This window comes from Artibeus jamaicensis, unplaced genomic scaffold (genome assembly GCF_021234435.1).
Source record: "Artibeus jamaicensis isolate MK-2021 breed Jamaican fruit bat unplaced genomic scaffold, CSHL_Jam_final contig_410, whole genome shotgun sequence".
In the NCBI taxonomy this organism is placed as follows: domain Eukaryota; kingdom Metazoa; phylum Chordata; class Mammalia; order Chiroptera; family Phyllostomidae; genus Artibeus; species Artibeus jamaicensis.
In genome coordinates this window covers 2,121,693-2,138,433 of record NW_026521820.1, presented here as the reverse complement: position 1 = coordinate 2,138,433, position 16,741 = coordinate 2,121,693, and the positions used below count along the sequence as shown (strand labels likewise).

The 16,741-nt window shown below is 36.2% G+C and overlaps 1 protein-coding gene across 16 annotated transcripts in view; it reads right to left on the bottom strand.

The window, feature by feature from the left end:
* Nucleotides 1-422: 422 nt before the first annotated feature.
* The window catches only part of SETDB2 (SET domain bifurcated histone lysine methyltransferase 2), a 62,455-nt gene continuing 46,136 nt past the window's right edge, over nt 423-16,741 (bottom strand). For 15 of the 16 annotated variants that reach the window (XM_053665361.1, XM_053665359.1, XM_053665358.1 and 12 more), the window contains 7 exons: nt 14,795-14,964; nt 12,866-13,076; nt 11,688-11,787; nt 9,904-9,997; nt 4,935-5,284; nt 1,450-1,538; nt 423-840 (listed from right to left, as the gene is read on the bottom strand). In XM_053665361.1, coding sequence (XP_053521336.1) covers nt 723-840; nt 1,450-1,538; nt 4,935-5,284; nt 9,904-9,997; nt 11,688-11,787; nt 12,866-13,076; nt 14,795-14,964 — 1,132 coding nt within the window. In that variant the 3' untranslated portion in view covers nt 423-722. The remainder of the gene's footprint in view (nt 841-1,449; nt 1,539-4,934; nt 5,285-9,903; nt 9,998-11,687; nt 11,788-12,865; nt 13,077-14,794; nt 14,965-16,741) is intronic. The other variant, XM_053665364.1, reaches the window with a different exon arrangement.

Here is a 16,741-nt window from a genome sequence, read left to right as displayed (position 1 = left end):
GAAATTCTTGCCCAACATAATCCCTTTTGGCCCAAATAATCAAGTCTGACTAGTTTCCAGGTTTTCTTTTCTTGCGGCTCTATTCCAGAACAAAAATCTTCCAACTCCTTCAGGTTTCTATTCTCTCTTTTTCTGTCTGTGTTTATACTGAAGGAGTAAAGAAACTCTGTGGGAAAGTAGCTTCACCTCAAAGAGTTTGCCAAAATCATCCCTACAGAAGACCTTCTCACCCTTTCTCACTCAAATGGTTTCACAGCATTGTACTTCATGGAGCTATATTCTTCACTCTGTTGCCTGCCTTATGCCCCATAATGGTAAACTATTTGCCAGGAAGTAAACATAAGTAAATTTGTAGGTAAAGTCGTGAAATGCGGCCATTTGGGTCCATGAACTCAAAGACAATAAAAACAAGAACAACTGAATTCTATGTGACACTAGTTTCTCTTATATAATTTACAAGCAAGTTACAAATTGTATAGTAGTATTTCATTGAAAATATCCACTTCCATCCTACATACATAAAGTCATCTAGTGGTAAGAATAGATACCCTATGCTTATGAAAATGTTCTTATTTTGTTCCTAGCATTTCTAAGTCACATAAATGAACCCCCTGACAAGGAGGTTCATTCCAACTACATTCCACTGACAACTGGTTATTCTTTTGCATCGCTCTAATTTCAGCTTTATAAGCTGATTTCATGAATAGGCATCAGCTACAGATTTATAATATTTTTTTTCTACATTTATTAACTCCACATTGGCAGAGGATTTCTTTATCAGGAACAGTCCCAGCTTCATAACCATAATCCCACGTTAGTTCTGTTCTTGCTTTCACATACCTAGAAAGTAGAAATTTAAAAATAATGATAAATTACCCTGAATTAGCCAAATTGATTATATTAATTTTCATATTAACATTAACTATTCTTAAAAATACAGTTTATCCTGACAACCACCAAGTAAGATTGCTCTTCCATTAAAAAAATAATTATTTGAGTTTCCTTTTCAATCTACTAAAATCCTGAGTCAGAAGAAATCTGTCAATATTCTCAAGGAAGAAGTGTGCTTTGCAAATAATGGAAACCAGTGATGTGATGAGGCCTGCAGTGTGGGAGGTGGGGATAATCCTGATTTCATGAAGTTGTAGCAGTCTGCATCATTTATCCCCTGAACTGAATTGGGTGAGAACTACCATTCTTAGCTCTTTCGGGTATTAAATCTCAGAGAAAATAAAAATCGAAATTTCAGTTCTTTAAAATTTGGTTGAATAGAAATAGTTTGTGATAACTGAATATTCTGGGATACCAGATATTAGAGGCTACAGCACATATATTTTCATACTTTTCCTTTTTGTTGCTCCTATCCTGTCCCTCTGTCTAGTTTCTTTTGTCTTCTATTGTCATTTTTAAAGTCACAATTTCAAAATTAAGGCACAAAAAATTTCAAACCTGTTGGTGAAGAATGCCACCAATGGAAAATTCCTGTCATGTGTTTCTACAAAAACATTCTGTACCAAAAGATTTGGGCAACAACTATGCTGTTAAAAAACAAATAAAACAGAGGTTAGAAATAGCATAAAGTTTGATGCCTTCTTCTTTGAAGAATTACAATACCATTGTTTCCAACATAGCCTTTTTTTTCTTTCTCTTTTTTTTGTTGACTAATATGTAAAATATCACAGCTCACTACAATCCTGTTAATAGTAATTCATTCAGAAAAGTCTTCTGACACTCTTATATCTTGCTGGTAGAAATGAGAAATGGTATAAACCTCTATAAAAGATAATCTATCAAGATTAATATTATAAATGCATTCATCTGTTCACCCAATCCTACTTCTGATAATGTATTCTACAGACACATCTGCACATGTATCTATGTGTAAGATCATTCACTGGGCATTGTTTTTAACAGTAAAAGTATGGAAACAAACTAAAAGACTATCTAAAGAGAATTGGTTAAATAAACTGGTATTATCAACACAATGGAATTCTATGCATCTGTAAATAAAAAAAAATAAGTAGCTCTCTCTGTGTCCAGATATGGAAAGATCTCCAAGGTATATTGTTAATTTAAAAAACATGGTTTGGGACAGTGACTACAATATGCTACCTTTTATGTAAGAACACTTATTTATATTTATTTGTATTTGCATAAAGAAACATTATTTAGAATACACAAGAAAGTAATAAAAATTATTTTACTATAGGTGGAGTGGGGACAGGGTGAATGGGGCATACCTCATTTTTCGGACCATAAGACGCACCCAGGTTTTGGAGAAAAATAGGAAAAAATTTTTTGAAGCAAAAGATGTGGTAAAATAGCCCTGGCTAGTGTGGCTCAATGGATTGAGTCCTGGCCTGCAAACCAAAGAGTTGCTGGTTCAATTCCCAATTAGGGTACAAGCCTGGGTTGTGGGCCAGGTCTCCAGTAGGGGGCGTGCAATAGGCAACCACACATTGCTGTTTCTCTCCCTTTCTCCCTCCCCTCCCCTCTCTAAAAATAAATAAATAAAACCCTTTTTAAAATGTGGTAAAACATTTAATAACATAAATAACATAATATTTCACCAATGTAAATGTAAACAGAACTCAACAGCAGCATTAACAACCATTATTCCTCCCAAATTTGGTGGGGGAAAGGTGCGTCTTATAGTCAAAAAATATGGTAGTACTTCTCAAGGTATTTCTTTTTATAACAAAGGAGTTTAATATGAAGACTATATACAGAGTTTTACACCATAATAAAAACAGGCCCTTTGGAAAAGGGGATGTGTGTAAGTAACTTATTTTTCTGCTGAACATTAACCATTATTTGTTTCAAGGCCTCTACACATGACAATACTATTTCCTCCTATTACCACCATTCTAATATTGTTCTATTGCCCACCAACTGCCATCTCCACACATTCATCCATCACCAGATTCATAAAAGAATCAAATCATGATATTCCTTGAGCATCTGGGCCAGCATTTAATTTCAATGTTAATAACTGCCTGTTCATAAATTTTTTAATTGGGGCCTATTACCTTTACTCATGGTGCTTACTTGGTGGGCTTAGAGCTACCTTGAAACAGAATTCTGTTTAGCTATGTTTATATTTTGCAGGGCTTATTATTTTATTTCAAATTTTAAATCATGTAAATGTATCATCTAGGTAGAAAAATTAAAGAGAGAGAGGAAAGAAGGAAAGGAGGGAGGGAGAGTGGGAGGGAAAGAACCTGTTTTTATTCTCCTACAAAGGGAGGGACCTGGCTGATGTGCTGATTGGGAGAGGTGAAACCAAACCAATTGTGCTGGTGCAGCCACCACTCAACGTAACTGATGGGAAATAAAGCCAGTCTTTTGCTGGGAATCCTTCTTTAATGTATCTCCTGACATGACTGGTAACAGTGTAGAAGTAGTCAAAGTAGAAAACGAGAACAGCAGTTGGGGAACAGATGATGGGAAGAGAGGATCCTATTCTCTGCTAACCAAGTAAGTACTCTTCTGATTAGGAGAAAAAGAAACAAGTCAAATTAGCAGATTCACCTAGGAAGAAAACTTTCTTTGTTTTTAAAGATTTTCTAACTTAAGACTATTTTTTTTCTTCTCATGACAGCTGAATTACATGTAAAATTATCACTGCACATAAATTTTAAACTATTCAAAAGTTACATTTTAAGAGGCACTGAGCTTACTTTAAAGGTATCAAAAGAAATGCTTTTAATAATCATGAGTCATTCAGGCTTCCTTTCTTTCATTCTTATTTTAATGGAAATGTCAAGGCTAATTCCACCCCACAGGGAAGAAGAAGTGCTCAGATACAGATCAAAGAGAATAATTAAGGCCTTATCCAGGGGTGTGATAGAGTGGACTTTTCCAAAGGATGTGCGGAGGAAATCAAAGTCCTTCTCCTCATTCCGTGACATTTCCTCACTCTCTTGGATATGATAAACAAAGACAAAGTGGAGCTCAGAGATCAGGAAGGCATACAGGAGAGCCTGGCTCAGCTCTCAATCAGACAGTTCAGGGCTTCCACATGGTCCAGTTCGCCAAAGACAGGACAGACTATATAAACAATAGGACTAGAGGTTGAAAGGGATTTTTTTCCCTATAGGATTCCTGAGAACATACATTCTTTGATAATCATGTCTGATGGTTGGAAGCAAGATAGGGTAAAAGTCTAATAGGAAGGCCACAAGGTATGCCAAATCCACCTTACACAGGCAATATGACCAATAATATAAATTATACCTCTTATCATGAAGATAACAGGAGTCTTAAATGTCAACTAACCTTAATAATCAGAGGACTCATAAGTATTTCTCTATATAAATGAAAATAAATCTTACTAAATATTTACCAAACATACACACAAACAGAAAATGAATATGGTTTGGGAATAAAAAAAAGGAGTAGAATAGTTAAATGCAATATTCTGATAAATGTACTGGTTTTCTATACTAAGCCACTAAATCATTCAAAACTTACTGAAAGTAAGTAAAACATAAATACCTCTAAATGATTTTTTGAACTATTAGAAGCATCTCTGAATAAGATCTATTGTATTATATAAGACTCAAAAGAGAAATTTATTCTATGAGTCCCACTGAGATGTTTTTGGAAGTAACAAATCTTGAAAATCTTTCAATAAATGTAAATAATTTTCTTACATACCATTTATATCATTTTCTTAAGCAGATGTTTACTATGTGCCAGGTACTATTTAAACACTATATAAAATATAAATAATTTACTTAATCCTATGAGTCAATTATTATCATCTCAATATTAGAGGTCAGAAATAAGGTATGAGGTTAAATATCTTGCCCAAGGTCATACAAGTGGAAAAAATTGACATCTTAATCCTGGTAGTCTGGCATTAGAATTTGTTATTCATATTTTCCTTATAATTTTGGTAAGAAGCACAGGAAAAAAGCCCATATACTCACATTAAGAAAGCGGCCCACATTTCCTTCTTTTGTGGCATCCAGTAAAAACACATTTCCTTTACTGAACTTTAGAGAGTCAGATGAAGTATTCTTGGTTTCACCTGACAATTCTTCACCACAAATGACCTGCTGGTTTTGACATGCTGGAGATTTTTTCTCTTGGGGCTTTAGTATTTGAACCTCAAATTCCTTCATAATATTCTGATTATCCAATGTGGTTGCTTCATTATATCTGCCCCCCAGTGAAGTTTCTTCTCTACATTTAGTTTTATCTATCACATCTGATTCAATCAGGAGTTTGTCTTCAGAATCTTCAACTGGATTTGAGCTTGTGTTCACTAAAAAACATTCTGGAAGGAATTGTCAGGAAACACTTGGCTGAGCAATATTGCTGAAATTAACAATACTAATTAAAGGCTAGTTGCTTTAATTACCACTAATCCTTATAATGTGTTATGGTAGACAGTGCTCCAATTTTATATATGAAAACTTTGAGCCTCTGAGGGTTTAAGGGACTCACCTAATCCACGATAATAAATGGAAGTGGGGTAACAAACCCAGAAATGTTATTACTATATAACAACACCTTTTACTGAATCTATATGTTGCTTCCTGTTACCATATTTAATCTCTACTCTTCACAAACTGACTTACCTCTCTTCAACTTTGGAATCTGCATTTAAGTATATTCTAAATAGCTGTAATAATGGTGTGTAGGGAGTACTCTAGGCCTTTAAGACATCAATGAAAGGCCTAGAAAAACCCTGTTGAAGTCACCCTCTACAATAACTATATTGCTATAGGCTTTGTACACATTAGTCTTGCTGTTTTTTCTAGATGACAATTCAATAATCACACTTCTACAAACAATACCTTACAAGATGAACTGCTTAATCAATTTTAAAAATAAGTTCTTAGAATATTCAAATATGTGAAATGCATATCAAATGAAATGAGCAAAATCATTTATTTTTTAAAGATTTTATTTATTTTTAGAGAGCAGGGAAGGGAGGGAGAAAGAGAGTGAGAGAAACATCAATGTGTGGTTGCCTCTCAAGTGTCTCTTGCTAGGGACCTGGCCTGCAACCTAGGCATGTGCCCTGACTGGGAATCAAACCGCAATCCTTTGGTTTGCAGGCCTGCACTCAATCCACTGAGCTACACCAGACAGGCCCCAAATCATTTATTTTTATAAAGTTTTGTGCCACCTCAGTAGTATAAAGAAATTATACTTCTCTAAAATCACTGTTCTTGATTTAAACATTACTATTACAAGCTGCTGTTCTTACAAGTACTCATACTTTAATCATAGATGACTTGTGTGCACTAAAAGTACATAATGAATTTTTTAGTGCCTTTTATATACACTGCAGTAGTCAATGAGACTGGCAAAAGAACCAAAAGCAATAGTACTCATTACAGTTTACATGCATTGAAATGGTGAAGGAAATCAGAATATATCAGCCCCAAATATGCCTCTTTTACTTAAGAATTATTTAAGTAGCATATGCCAGAAAAGCTTTGTGCCTCCCCCATCTGCTTAAAAGCAGGATATAAGTTTACAAAAGTGTCCCTTCCCCTACCAGGAAGGACCAAAGTTAATCACCAGAGAACTCTAGATACTATCGCCCTGGAGACTGAACCAGAGAAATCTACACAACAAACTTTACTAATTAGCCTATATCTACCATTAGTTCCCATATATTTCCCTTCCCACAATTTGCTCCCCCTAAAGACTAAAAGGTCCTTTTCTTTTGTCTTGTCACACCTCTAAAAATTTATTGTATTTTGGCTAAGATTCTAGATAAACTGGAATTCTAAGCCACCAATCTGAATTATTCATCTTAGTATAGCAGTCCCCCCTTATCTGTAGGAGATACATTCCAAGACCCCTAGTAGATGGCTGGAACTGAGGATTATACTGAACCCCATAAATACTGTTTTTTCCTATACATACATAGCTATGATAAAGTTTAATTTATAAGTTGGGCACAGTAAGAGATTAGCAAGAACTAATAATAAAATCGTACAATTCCAACAATTTACTGCAATAAAAGTTACATAAATGTGTTCTCTCACAAAATATCTTATTGTAATATACTCCCTTTTCTTCTTATGATGATATAATACCTACATAATGAGAGAAGGTAAATGAGGTGGGCACTGTGATGTAATGTTAGGCTACTACATGGGTTACTTGTACATATTCACTCCAATACAACAATTATTCTGATCAGTGAGATGGCTACTAAGTGACTAATGACCAAGTATCATATACAGCATGGATACTGTATGATGGATACAGTATCCATCATATTTTATGACGGATACTGTATCCGTCATACTTTATGACAGATACTGTATCCATCATACTTTATGATGGATACTTTACCCATGGATAAAGGAATGATTCATGTCCTGGGTGACATGGAGTGGGACAGTATAAGATTTCATAATGCTACTCAGGAGGGCACACAATTTAAAACTTGTGAACTGAAATGTGAAACAGTAGATAAGGGGGACTACTGTACTCCTAAGTTTACATGCATAACACATATGGTAATGGTAATACATAGTAATAAACTTCTGTTTGTTTTGTCAGCCTAATTTACAGGGCCTCAGCCCAACAACCTAAGACGGGTAAAGGAAGAGATTCTTTTCTCCCCTACAATGGTCAATTAATTATAATTAATACATGAATGCTTTTTCTGGATAGACCTTTTCAGTCAAGTGAGGCAGGAGACAGCACAGGAAGAACTCTGAGACTGCAATACTGTAACTGGCCAGCATCTAGCATCCTGGTTGCCAGGAAATGCCTTTTACCAATTAGGTAGAATAAATAGTAAACCAAGGCAGGAAGGAGGAAGGAGACAGGTCTCACAGGCTAACTCAGCAGTCCTGAGCCTGGTCTGATAATATACCAGGTGTTCCAACATCACAAGAAACACTATGTTAGCAAAGAAGGGAAGTCCTTGAAATTCTATGTAGAATTTCTACTATCTGGGAAAGAAAGCCTTGAAACTGTGCTTTCATCCCAAGGCCTCGAATGTGGGAGAGGAGGGTCCATGGTGCCCAAAGAAGGAGCCCATGAAACAACTTTGGTTAACTGTCTACCTCTGGTTACTGTTTTATGAGGGAGTCCCCGATGCTTACAGAAAGAGCCCATAAATAACTTTGGAAAGTGCCTCAATTTTAATTACAATGATCCCTCACCTAACTCAGGAGTTACGTTCCAGAGACCCCCACGATAGGTGAAAATCTGAGAAGCAGCAGCATGTTATATTTATTCTATTATTTATATATATTTTAAGGCTTTACAAACCCCTCCCATACTCCCATAAACCTTTCCCACTCTCTTACTAACCTTTCCCACACTCTTATAAACACTTCATGTGCTCTTAAACACTGCCTACACTCTTAAACCTACATAATTTTAACAACATATAAAATTCTATATGGGTACTCACCAGTGAAATATACAGTTGTCCCTCACTATATTGCAAGTTAGCCCACAATACAGTGAAGCCGCAATAAGTGAGCTGTGATATGTTGAGGGTCAACTGTAACTGCCTCCTATCACGCATTTGTTCATCAACAAGATGAACAAATGGAGTCTGGAGCAAAATAAGGATTCAGGATAACAGACCCCCACACATACCTAAGTTTGGGTAGTCACATCCCCAGGAAAGCTGGCACCACATTTACCCGTTAATCAATATGTAACTTTTTTTCTCCTATCTGACCAGCTATGTAAGTCCTCAGAACAAAGGACTCGCTCTATCCCTCATGGGAGCTCCAGGCATTCTTGGAGCTCTTGGCGCTCTTGGCTCCCAAGCCACTGGGCCTTTGGCCATTTAGCCTCAGGCTGCCTGAGAGCTTGCCACCCTGGTCTTCAGCCATTCTTATTCTTACTTTTGCCACCCTGCTCTGCCCTGAAACTTTGCCTTTCACTTCCTACTCTACCCAGTCCCATTCTTTTCCATGGGAATGGGTCACGAATAAACTGATTACATGCTAATAGATTTGGTGATCTGTAATTCTTTGTATGTGTTAGCAAGAAGAACCAGGTCTCTTCCATCAACACAAGGAGCTTCCTCCAATCTCCATCCTCTAAGACCAGGTAGGGAATTGGGAGTGCAGATATAAAGAATCTCAAAGGGAGAAGAACAAATGGTTGATCAGTTCTTCAAAAAGGATCATCTCTCAGTAATGTCTCCCCACTAAGGGATATTGAAATGCAAAAGTACCAAAACACAGGCTTGTCACGTCATAATATTAATTACAGCAAAGCTGGTAACACTCAGGGTAGCAATATTTTCACTTTTTGCTGAGCATCCCCAGCAATAGTTTAGGCTGAAAAATTGCAGGAGAATGCTGTGTTTTCATTTTCAAAGGGGCCCCAAAGAGTGAGGAAATGGCTGCTTTGAAATGCTTTCACAGCCACAGATAACATCATGGATAATGTAGGCTAAGAGTTTGTCCACCCTATTCCTTCCTGCCATATAGATCACTAGTGGAATCTAGAAGAGGGGTCAACAAACTTGTATTAGGGGCTAAACAGCAAATATTTTAGGCTTGTTTTGGGCCATATGGTCTCTGTCATGATTATTTAGTTCTGCTGCTATAGCGTTAAAGTAGAGACAATATGTAAATGAATGAGTGTGGCTGTTTCAATAAAACTTTATTTATAGACACAAATTATAATTTCATGTAATTTTCAAGTGCCATCAAATATTATTCATCTTTTTATCAGTTATTTAGAAAGGTAAAAAAATCATCTTAGCTGATGGGTGGGTCATACACTGGCCCACAAACTCTATGTAGCTTACCAATGTGTGATTTAGACAAGTAGTAGCTTTTGTGATGGATACAGCATGTTTGTTTTGGGGTCTGAGAAAATAAACCACAGATATTGAGCAAGACAGACAAAAAGGCAGAAGAGGTAGGCACAAAGTTAAATAAAACCTACTTTTTATATCGTTAGCTTTAGTGGTCAAATGTATTTGAGTTGATTTAAATTCATCATTACCTTCAGAAGTGATAGATTCTGAGGAAGCAAATCCCTTAAAAGAAAACAAGGAAAATGTTACTTTTTAGGTCAGGAAAAAAAATTTAATTCAGCAGTTCTTTTTCATCAAGTGTCAGTCTTCATGGGCTATAGCCACTGCATTAATTTTGAAAGCCTCAAAGCTGATATCAGAAGGAAACTTAGGAATGAAGGAGCCCTTTTGGCTGTGTTCTGCTTGTAGGCATGTTAGTAAACTATAGGTATAAAGACTTTAAAAACATTCAAGACATTCTTTAAGCATTAAAATTTAAAATAAAATTCAAATACATCTGTATCCCTCAATTCTGATACCAGACTATGAATTTGGCTTCAAGTATAAGGTGTACAAAGATAAAAATACTGTGGCTAGTTTCTACTTCCAAAAAAAAAAAAGGTTAAAGAAGTTGCCATTTTTTTAAAGATTTTATTTTTTTATTTTTAGAAAGAGGACTAGGGAGGAAGAAACACAGATCACTTGTCCCTCACACACCCTGTCTAGGGACCTGGTCTGCTCCAGACTTGTGCTCTGGCCAGGGAAATTGAACAGGCAACCTTCTGTTTTGTTGCTGGTATTCAATCCACTGAGCCACAGCAGCCAGGGTAAAAAGTTTATGCAGTGTAGACACTGCAGTCACTTAAAATGACAATAACTCTTCAAAAGAGTTATCTGCTGGGGGAAAAGGCAGAAAACTGTACTTGAACACCAATTAAAAAATAAATAAAATAAAGTAAAAATAAAAATAAACATAAAACAAAGGAGTTATCTGCTTAGCACAATGCATAGCACTAAACTAAATGCTCAGAAAACACTGACATTATTGTTATTCAAGTACTTAAATAGCCAACATTTATTAAGCACTTCCTGGGTGTCAAGCTCCATATAAAGGATTTCTGATATTTATCTCATTTAATCCTCTTAACTGACTTAGATATTACCCTCATTTATCAGATAAAGAAATGTAGGGAAGGAGGTCACCCAGCTAGTAAGCAGCATAACTGAAAGTCAAATCTATGTCTGTGTGATACTATGACCCAACCTCTTCATAATTATGTGATACTAAGGAGGTTCCTGATCCATGTTAGTAGGCAGAGGGTGAAATTTGTCCAACACCCAGGAAAAAGTTTTTATTTTTCATCAAAGCCCTAATGTGAACTACCATTACATTTACTTCTCTTCTTTTTCCTGCATCTTTCTCTGCTTCTAGGTTATAGTCTCTGACTAGTCATCCTCAGTTCAGATTGAAAAATGTATCTCCAGAGGTTATCATGTAAAATGTTGCTTTCTGGATGACATTTCATTAGGTTGCATCTCCTCTTTTTCATGTACCCCACAACCTAAATTACTCCATCCTCTTTCTTACTATTTTTCTTATTATTATCAACTCAAACACTTTAGCATCTATAAATTCTCAAATGAATAGCTAGCTCTCAGTCTCAGTGGAATACACTATTAGATCATGACCAACATTCTCCTTAAAAGTCTAAATTTTGGAACATGCTAAGCACCATGGAAGATACTAATAAACCATGACCATTAACACTTCAACAGTACACCCATTCCAAAACAGTAAAAAAAAAAAAAATCCTATACATTAATAGGTATCACAAACAATTTGAACTAAGTAATATAGTTAGGTGAGATTAAGTTAGAAAGGTGAGATAATAGTGTTCTCAGAAGGACCCCATCTATATTTTGCAGTTTTTACCATTTTTCTCCCATCAGGTTGAATAATAGCTATCTTGGTCTTCAGAGTTGTAATGGCTGAATGATATCGAATTCTTGAAATATTGTTACATTTCATATCTCTGAAAAGAAAATCAAAGTTATTTTCTTTACTAGACCTTGAAATACAGATAATATAAATGTTATGGAAAGATCCATTAGAAATTAATCTAAATAATAATATCTATGTCTGACCCTTACCAGAAAAAAGAATATGATCATATTTTAAAGTCAATCATATTTTTAAATATATTCAAAAAGGAAAATCTAATCCAGCAAAACTTTCATTTAGAATGGAAGGACAGATAAAGTGCTTCTCAGATAAGATCAAATTCAAGGAGTTCATCATCACCAAGCCCTTATTATGTGAAATGTTAAAGGGACTTATCTAAGAAAAAGAAGTTAAAGAAACATGAACAGTGAAAGGACAACAAACTCACAGTTATTAACAACCACACCTAAAACAAAAGCAAACTAAAAGGACAGCTAGATCAGGAGTGGAAACATAGAAATGAAGATCTCAAGGAGGGTTAGCAACAGGGGAGTGGGAGGAGGAGAAGGGGGGAGAAGGTACAGAAAATAAGTAGCATAGACAGTAGATAGAAAATAGATGGGGGGGCAAGAATAGCATTGGAAGTATAGAATCTAAAGGAATTGAGACACATGGTCATAAACTAAAGGGGGGGGTAATGGTGGGGATGGGGGGTAGGGTGGAGGGGAATGAAGGGGGGAATAGAACAACTGTAACAGCATAATCAATAAAAAATTTTAAAAAAATAAAAAAAAGGAAAATCTATGAAAAGTGTTGGAAATAGAATGAGAGAAAATAAAACTGCAAAGTATGACATCCGTAAGAACCTGATTAAAATCATAAAGTTTTTAAAGGTAAAACTCCTGAAATGGTGGAACACTGAGGAAATAAAGTATGTTGCCTAGATTTTTAAATCTAAGTGTCCTAGATTTTTCAGTGTTAAACTTACAACTGTGAAGCAAGTTTATATATATAAAGTATATAGGAGTGTGAGGAAAGAAAGAAAAAAAGGAAGGAAATAAGGAAGGGAGGGAGGGAGGGAAAAAGGGAGGAAGGAAGGACGGACAACCAACCACTCTTGATCAATATTATAGATTAGTTTTTGATTGGGTTCCTAAGATCTTACTTACATAATAGGCTTTTTTGGATTATTTTTAAACTTAGCTGGACACTCTTCAGTTTTAGCACTTTTATCCAATTCTAATGGGATAACTTCAACCTCACAATCTGCAACTTCCATTTTCCTCCTTTTTGAAAGCACATTTTTCATAGTATTTTCTTCTTTTCTATTTTCACCAATAGCATCAGGTTTCTCAGTGTTAGATCTGCTTAATAATCTTCCTAAGAGAAAGTAAAAGAGCTCAGAAAGACAAAAAAAAATGTAGTAATTGCTAAGCAACAAAATGGTATCTCTATTCTGCTCCATAACTAAAGAACTCAGTGAGGTGTACCTTATTTATAGAATGAAGATAAACACATTAACATCCTACAGAACTACTGCAAGGAATAATAAAAGACCAGTAACAAATTTCATGTCTTCCAGTACATAAAAAAGTAAAGGACATTTTAAAAAAAGCACTTGTCTATTCTGGTATAACATGAAAGAAGAGAGATTTAGTTACAATATAAAACAAAAACATAGATCAGAAAGCATTCCAGAAAATTAGCAAGATGAATTAGCATTGAAGATTTTGTGTCTAGATAAAAACGCTTTATCACTTAAAATCAATACTGGTTTTATAAAGTGGCATTTAAATCAGTGATGCTATCTATGTGTCTATTATTTTCATGTTAAGTCCCAGTGTAACATTAAAATCTGTCTAAAGTTTATGCATTTTTCTCCCCAAGGGACACAAAATTACAGTTAACAAACCAAAGTTAGCAGCTAGATCAAATACCTTAGTTGCATTTTGCTAGATATGCAGTGCAGATAAAGGCAATACTTCCTTGCATATATTTGGCATTTTATAGGCAGCTGATTTTCATCAAAGAGTTATTTTGAAAAATGTAAGAGATGACAATCTAGGCAAGTTGTGTGCCTGTAAGTGGTATGTGGCAGGGATCCAAGTGGGACTATTCTGAATTCTGATAATCCTTGCCCTCAATGAAGTGAACCTGGAAATTCAAATGAGGAGGGTTGCTCTGGTCCCTGCTGCCTAGTTCAAAGACTCAGACCAGCACCTTTAGACTGGCTCTAATAGAGCCATGCTTTCTCAACCCTCATTTCCTAAGAGAATAAGGAACTCTGTCTAACACTCTGAGGTTAAATGGTTAAGACTGCTGGAGGCTGACATGTATGGCCTTGGGGCTGTGGTCCTAAAGAATCAATAACTACAACTGTAACACAATGGTTGCAAGGTTTTGCTCAGAATGTGGGAACTCTTGAGGATCTGAAATGAAGTGTGCTGCCTAAAGTCATTGCCTGAATCATCACATGCATGCATTTATTACAAAATTACCTTATTAAATCCATTTTGAAAAAGATTTTATTTATTTAATGTTACAGAGAGGAGAGGGGAGGGAGAAAGAGAGGAGAAAAACATCGATGTGTGACAGAAACATCAATGGGATGCCTCTTGCATGTATACCAACTGGGGACTGGCTGAAAGACATGTGCCATGACCAGGAACTAAACTGGTGACACTTTGCTTTGGAGGATGTCACCCAACCAACTGAGCTACACTGGTCAGGGTACCTTATTAAATTTTAATAGCTCAAAACATTGAATAAGGTTGTCCTAAATTGATAATTCAGTAATTTAGTTTTCATATTTAAAATGTTTTCTTATCTTACACCAAAGCATTTTTAGCCGTGAAGACAAAAAAGATGCCTCACACAATAACCCAAATTTTATTTCTGAGCCTTTATTTTCTAGAATGTCACTTCCTAAGGCATCTCATTCCTTCAGTATCCAAGTTCCCAGTCACTTTCCTTCCTCTGTATACTCCTCCTATATATTGTTGCTCTTGTCCTTGCTATAAGAACTCAATGGCCTAGACTGGTAAAATGGAAATTCAGAGATGCAGATACAATCATTTGAAAATAAACCCTTGCTTTACCTGAGTAAGTGCAAACAAATGTCCCTCTGTCGATGTCATCTAGGCAGCGTACTCCCCATCCCTTCTTCTCAGTTTTGAACACCTGTAGCCGCACTTGAGGTCCATGCTGAACAACTCGATTTTGACACATTCGCCGATTACACTTACACAACAGGCTGCATTCATAAATGCTGTCAATAAATATACAAGAGAAAATCAGGCAGTGTAAATTAAAACCAAAAGAAGTTAATAATGCTAGTCACTAATAATTGCAGACTAAGTGAGAAGGAAGGATTTTAGAGCTAGACTGCCTGGGGTTCCCATCACAACTCCAGCATTAACTAGCTATGTTATCTTGGATGAGTTATTTAACCTCTGTGCTTCAATTTTCCATTTTTAAAATGAGGATTTTATTGTTAAGTATATTTTATTGATTATGCTATTAAGTTGTCCCAATTATTTTCCCTTTGCCTAATTCCACCCAGTAACCCCCTTCCCCCCAGCAATACCCCCCACCTTAGTTCATGTCCATAGGTCGTGCATGCAAGTTCTTTGGCTTCTCCCTTTCCTATACTATTCTTAACATCCTCCTGCCTATTTTTTCCTATCAATTATGCTTCTTTATCCCTGTACCATTTCCCCCATCTTCCCCTTCCCCCTGCCAGCTGATAACCCTCCAAATAATTCCCATACCTATGATTCTGTTCCCGTTCTAGTTGTTTGCTTAGTTTACTTTTTAGATTCAGTTGTTGATAGTTGTGAATTTGTTGTCATTTTAATGTTCATACTTCTAATATTCTTTTCCTTAAATAAGTCCCCTTAACATTTCATGTAATAATGGCTTGGTGGTGATGGATTCCTTTAGCTTTACCTTGTCTGGGAAGCACTTTATCTGCCCTCCCATTCTAAATGGTAGCTTTGCTGTATAGAGTCATCTTGGTATAGGCCCTTGCTTTCCATCACTGTGAATATTTGTTGCCAGGACTTCTTGTCTGCCAAGTTTCTTTTGAGAAATCAGCTGACAGACTTATGAAAACTCCTTTGTAGGTAATTCTCTGCGTTTCTAGTGTTGTTTATAAGAGTTTCTCTTTATTTTTAACCCTTTTCTTTATGACGTTTCTTGGTGTGGTCCTCTTTGGATCCAACTTGATTAGGACTCTTTATGCTTCCTGGACTTGCATGTCTATTGCCTTTGCCAAGTTAGGTAAGTTTCATCATTTTTTCCAAACAGATTTCCAATTTCTTGCTCTTTCTCTTCTACTTCCAGCATCCATAAAGCGAATGTGGGACCTCTTGAAGTTGTCCCAGAGGCTGCTTATACTATCCTCATTTTTTAAAATTCTTTTTTTCTTCTTGTTCTGATTGGTTGTTTTTTTGCTTCCTTATATTTCAAATCATTGATTTGACTCTTAGCTTCATCCACTCTATAGTTTCCCTGTAAATTGTTCTTTTGTTTAGTGAATTCTTTGATTTTGACTGGATCTTTTTATGATGCTCAGGTCCTAAGTTCCTTGAGCATCGTCATAACCAATGTTTTGAACTCCACACCTGATAGATTGCTTATCTCCACTTCTTTCAGCTCTTTTTCTGGAGTTTTGATTTGTTTTTTCATTTGGGCCATGTTTATCTCCTTGTTTTGGCAGCCTCCCTGTGTTTGTTTCTATGTATTAGGTAGAGCTGCTTTGACTCCATGTCTTGCTAGTGTACCCTAAGTAGTAGGTGTCTTATAGGGTCCAGTGGCACAGCCTCCCCATTTACCCAAGCTGGGTATGAGAGGTGCGCCCTTAGTGTGGGCTTAGCACACATTCTTGTAGTTGAGCCTTAGCTGTTGCTGGCAGATCAATGGCAGGAATTCACCCAGGCAAGGATTTGCTGTGACCAATTAGTTCCAATTCCTGCCCTCTGTGGAGGATCAGCTGTGCAGAAGCAGAGTGATGGCCCTCTGAAGTGATCTGTAGCTGTCCACTG